The sequence below is a fragment of the Phaseolus vulgaris genome, chromosome 5 (assembly GCF_000499845.2).
Source record: "Phaseolus vulgaris cultivar G19833 chromosome 5, P. vulgaris v2.0, whole genome shotgun sequence".
Classification (NCBI taxonomy): Eukaryota; Viridiplantae; Streptophyta; class Magnoliopsida; order Fabales; family Fabaceae; genus Phaseolus; species Phaseolus vulgaris.
The window spans coordinates 36489387-36493595 of record NC_023755.2 but is presented as its reverse complement, the minus strand read 5'-3'; the positions used below and the strand labels follow the sequence as shown (position 1 = coordinate 36493595).

The window sequence follows — 4209 nt, the reverse complement described above, 5'->3', positions numbered from 1 at the left end:
TAAACTTTCTAATTATAAAAAAACATATCTTTAAAAAATAATAATCATCGTCTAAATTATTAACACAATACTTATTAATAAATGATTATTAAGTACTTCGATGAGAAAATGTTTGATAATCGATAATAATGGATATCTCAAATCAACTAAAAATATATTCAAAATAGTATGATAGATATAAATTTTATCTGTTAATTAAATTAAACACAAACTCACTCACGTTTTTTAAATCAATAATATTATAGATATCAGCTTAACTAAAAGTACAATCAAAACTGTATGCAAATCGAAGTAACATTTTTATAAATTATTTTTAATATCGTGATTGATAGAGTAGATATATTTAATTAAATATAAATTCACTTTCTAATGAATAAATCCTATAAAAAAAATTAAATAAAAATCAATTTTAGAGAAAAAAATAATTAATTATTATAGTGACTAAATTAAAAACTATTTTAAAGACTAAAAAATTATTGGTTTTTAAATTAGTTTCTATTATTGATAAATAATTTTAAAATTAGTATCTTATTAGTCACTAAGGGTTTTTTACCAAATTTAGAATTTAAATAATAATTGGTAGTTAAAACTTCGATAACTATTTATATATTAATTTATAAACTATTTATCAATAATATAAACTAATTTAGAAACCAATAATTTATTTTAGTTTCTAAAATAGTTCCTAATTTAGTCACTATAACAATTAATTATTTTTTTATCTTTAAAATTAATTTTTATTTAATGATTTTCTTATAAGAAAATTAGAATTAGATTCAACTAATATTCTTTATTATTAAAAAAATATTTTCTATAATAATTTGTGACGAATCCTCATTTTATAAGAGAATAGAAAAATGGTTTCAAAAATTTCTAAAAAAGTTTGTTCCGATATATCAGTAATCTCACGTGTTTAAGAATAAGAATCGAGATAAATAACACTTTAAATATAATATCTCTCTTAGTTTTTCTAGGCAACTCTTAAAACAAAATTGTGACAAAACTAGTTTCAAAACAGACAATATATGGAATCCACTATTTTTCGAATTGCTTATGGCGTCTTATCCCCTCTTGGTGGATCCGTTGAAACAGCAGATTTGTGATGGTTGCAGTTGGAGAAACTCACAATAACTATTACCATATGCAAGCATAACATGGCTAATAAAAGTAATCAGATTTTTGTTATGTTTATGTTCTGCAGCTGCATTATATCAAACAGATATACCCTTATACCAGTTGAACAAAGACTTTTGCAAAGCCACAAGTGTTGTAGTGAAAACAAAAACAATTCTAGCTTGATATTATCTATAAGTTAAATTATGAAGATTGTGTACAAAATGTAGGATTTATGATTCAAGGCTTATGGTGCTGGCTGTAAATGTAGTCCAGGTGAGCTTCTAAAGCCATTCTTCTCTGCAAACATTCTTCATCTCCACCATTGCAGTCCTCCACCCCCAGCAGCTGCTGCTTTCAGGACAGAAACAATTGCAAGATAAACTATAAAGTTCAATTCACTCACAAGGAGGAGAAAACAAACAGTGAAATAAATCTTATATGTTTTATAACAAGTTCTTTGGCATTTCCATTTTAACATTCTACTGATAAACATTTATATTGAAGATTATAGCACAAATTTTTAAACTCTAATAGAAGAACAATACCAAGATATAGCATCTAATAAACATGTAAGTTTTGATCTCATGTCTCCTACCTTCAAAGATTCACCTCCTTCCAACTCCAAAACAAAGTCCTCCCCTGAGACCTCATTCAGTTTTGATCTGTTCCTCCCTAAAGAAACCAAGTTCTATATCAGTAAAACACATTTCATTCCACAAAGGAACCATTAATGGTTGAGATTTAATAACAACAGCTTAATTAATTACCTTGTTCAGTGAGTGAACGAGCATGTAATCTTGATGAAGAAACTAGGAAAAGGAAAAACAAGAGAGCTCCAAGGTGCAGATTAAGCTTCATGTTTGAGGAGTTGAATGAGAGAGAGAAAAGGGTGTCAAATAGGAGAGATATAGTTGGGTGTTGGCTCCAAGAAGCATGAGAAAGAAGGAAAATGTTACTTTTTTGACAATAGCAAATTGAAAGACACCAGTTATTTTTCTTCACAGTTGTAACTGGTGCAGGATTGTTAGTATATCAATACTAGAAAGAATAGATATAAAAATAAATACATGCAAGCAAAGTGGTCAATGTTTGTTACTCACGTGAAGGTTCCCAAAAAGAAAGCACTTCCATTACAATTCCAATACCTGATAAACTGGGCCCAGTCACCATCTTATTATTATACTACTCTCCATGCCAATGTGACCAGACCAGACCAAACTACTATTTCTATATGATGTGTGTGGAAGTGCTTTAGTCATTGTCTGCCATAGTGGTCCAACCACACTCCAAAAAGCATTCATAAAACACACATGCAGTAGTGCTTTGACAGTGCTAGCAAGTCAACGTTTAGGACACTGACAGCTGTTGTCCACCTTTTACCCCTGTTGTTCAACACCTGCCACACTTTCCACTGCCTCTCAAACAAAGTCATTATTCATCCACATCTTGTTTAAGTACTAATTAGCCTCTCTATCATCAGTAATTTATTTGAAGTGTTGAAAAAGCATGATACAAATAGAGATAGAGTACTTAAAAAACTCATTCTAAACCAGAGATTTTCCAAAGACTAATATCATAATGTTTGCAGCTGCTTCCCCACTTGTGATGAAAACGGTGTCAGTGGCAAAACCACAGTGCCTGCCACCTTAGACTATGTTCTTATCTTCTTTGGCAGTATTATTAATGTCGAATGTTTTCTATGTTTCTGCTACATCCACGACTCTTGTATATGCATGCTTATTATGAGCTAATCCATGTAAATAATTTAATCTGAGTGTAGTTTTGCATGTGGGGTTGCAAGTTTATTGAAAGTGGTATTTGGCAAGCTTATGAAGCTTCAATGTATCTGTCATTTTTTATCATGATAGTGGTTCATCAATAACTGTGTGAGTGCCTCTAAAATATGGTAGATTCGGTGTCTCAGTAAGTGCACCGTGTTATGGGAAATTGTGAAGCTGATTGTTACTCCACTTTGGAATTCCTAGTTAGAGGGTCTTATTTATGATTTGTCCTTTCCATGTAATTAATTGATAGCTAGATTGAGGCAAAGATTGTGCTTCTCTTTTGGTGGATTTGCATCTTGCTGTCTCTTGCAACAAACATAAAGAAATTAAAGGAAGAGCCACTGTCGGATTGGGATTCGGCACAAACATGTTTTTTTAATCGTGTAAAGTAATTAGTTAGAGAATTGAGTTAGATTATTAAGAGAATGATGATACGTTTACAATTATGCACCAAAGAGAATTGTAAATTGTTGTATTTTAATTTGTAGTTGTGAGTTAACATTTTCTTCAATTAAAAAGCTGATTGATTAGCATGCATGATTGCAACCATGACATGATGTCTCTATCTTCTTTCTGTTGTGCCACGTTGAACAAGTCCTGTTAGAAAAACAATGTCCAAAACCATGAAAAACAAAGTAAGGTGGGTGGATCAGATTCCAACATCTTTTGAGGACAAGAGAAACATTAGTAAAGAAAAATGAATGCAGCATTTCACACATATTTGGTGATAGAAATCCTATATGCGTTAGAAATCCTATTTCAACTAAAGATGACAATATTTTATTTCAACTAAAGATGACAATATTTTAGAAAGTGTTAGAAATCCTATATCGACTAGAGATGAGAATATTTCAGTAGGTGTAAATCTTACTTTATAAGCTGATTTTGTGATTGAGTTAGACTTAAAGTCTACTTCTTAATATGATATCAAAATTATTTTTTAGTTTATCCTAACGAAAATTTATTGAGTTTATCAAGCTGGCGCTCGCTATTGAGTATCCATAATATAATATTTTGTTCGACCCATATATATAAAATGTGTATGTATCATTTTCACTTTGGGAAATGGGAATGAGATGCCTCAAACAGTTTATAGTTGGTAATGATTTGAGTTTTGGTATCGGTAATTACATATATATATATATATGTATGTATATATAGTACCACAAATGGACAACTCATGTTGACTCACCAGTCTGCAATTTTCCAGGATATCATGTGGCATGTCATAGCTCATGCTTGCAAGAAGACACACCAAACTTTGTCCACTTCTCCACAAGATTAATTCATGGTAGATCCCTCTAAAATG

The 4209-nt window shown here is 30.6% G+C and overlaps 1 protein-coding gene across 2 annotated transcripts; it reads right to left on the bottom strand.

Annotated features, from left to right (window-relative positions):
- Positions 1-1154: 1154 nt before the first annotated feature.
- LOC137835657 (putative phytosulfokines 6) lies at positions 1155-2156 on the bottom strand. Of its 2 annotated transcripts, none has more exons than XM_068644257.1 (3): positions 1884-2156; positions 1712-1788; positions 1155-1464 (listed from the first exon to the last, which is right to left on the bottom strand). In XM_068644257.1, exons 1-3 carry the CDS (start codon positions 1972-1974, stop codon positions 1354-1356), a joined length of 279 nt encoding a protein of 92 aa, XP_068500358.1. In that variant the 5' UTR covers positions 1975-2156; the 3' UTR covers positions 1155-1353. The 2 variants fall into 2 exon arrangements, with proteins under 2 accessions (XP_068500358.1, XP_068500359.1); XM_068644258.1 differs by having other exon boundaries at positions 1155-1461; positions 1884-2122.
- Positions 2157-4209: the final 2053 nt, after the last annotated feature.

What these genes read in the sequence shown, in the direction of transcription:
- LOC137835657 (XM_068644257.1), bottom strand. Translation starts at nt 1,974, where the DNA reads ATGAAGCTTAATCTGCACCTTGGAGCTCTCTTGTTTTTCCTTTTCCTA. An exon ending in TCGTTCACTCACTGAACAAG is followed by an intron (nt 1,789 to 1,883) that starts GTAATTAATTAA and finishes TGGTTTCTTTAG; the next exon opens with GGAGGAACAGATCAAAACTG. An exon ending in AAGGAGGTGAATCTTTGAAG is followed by an intron (nt 1,465 to 1,711) that starts GTAGGAGACATG and finishes TCCTGAAAGCAG; the next exon opens with CAGCTGCTGGGGGTGGAGGA.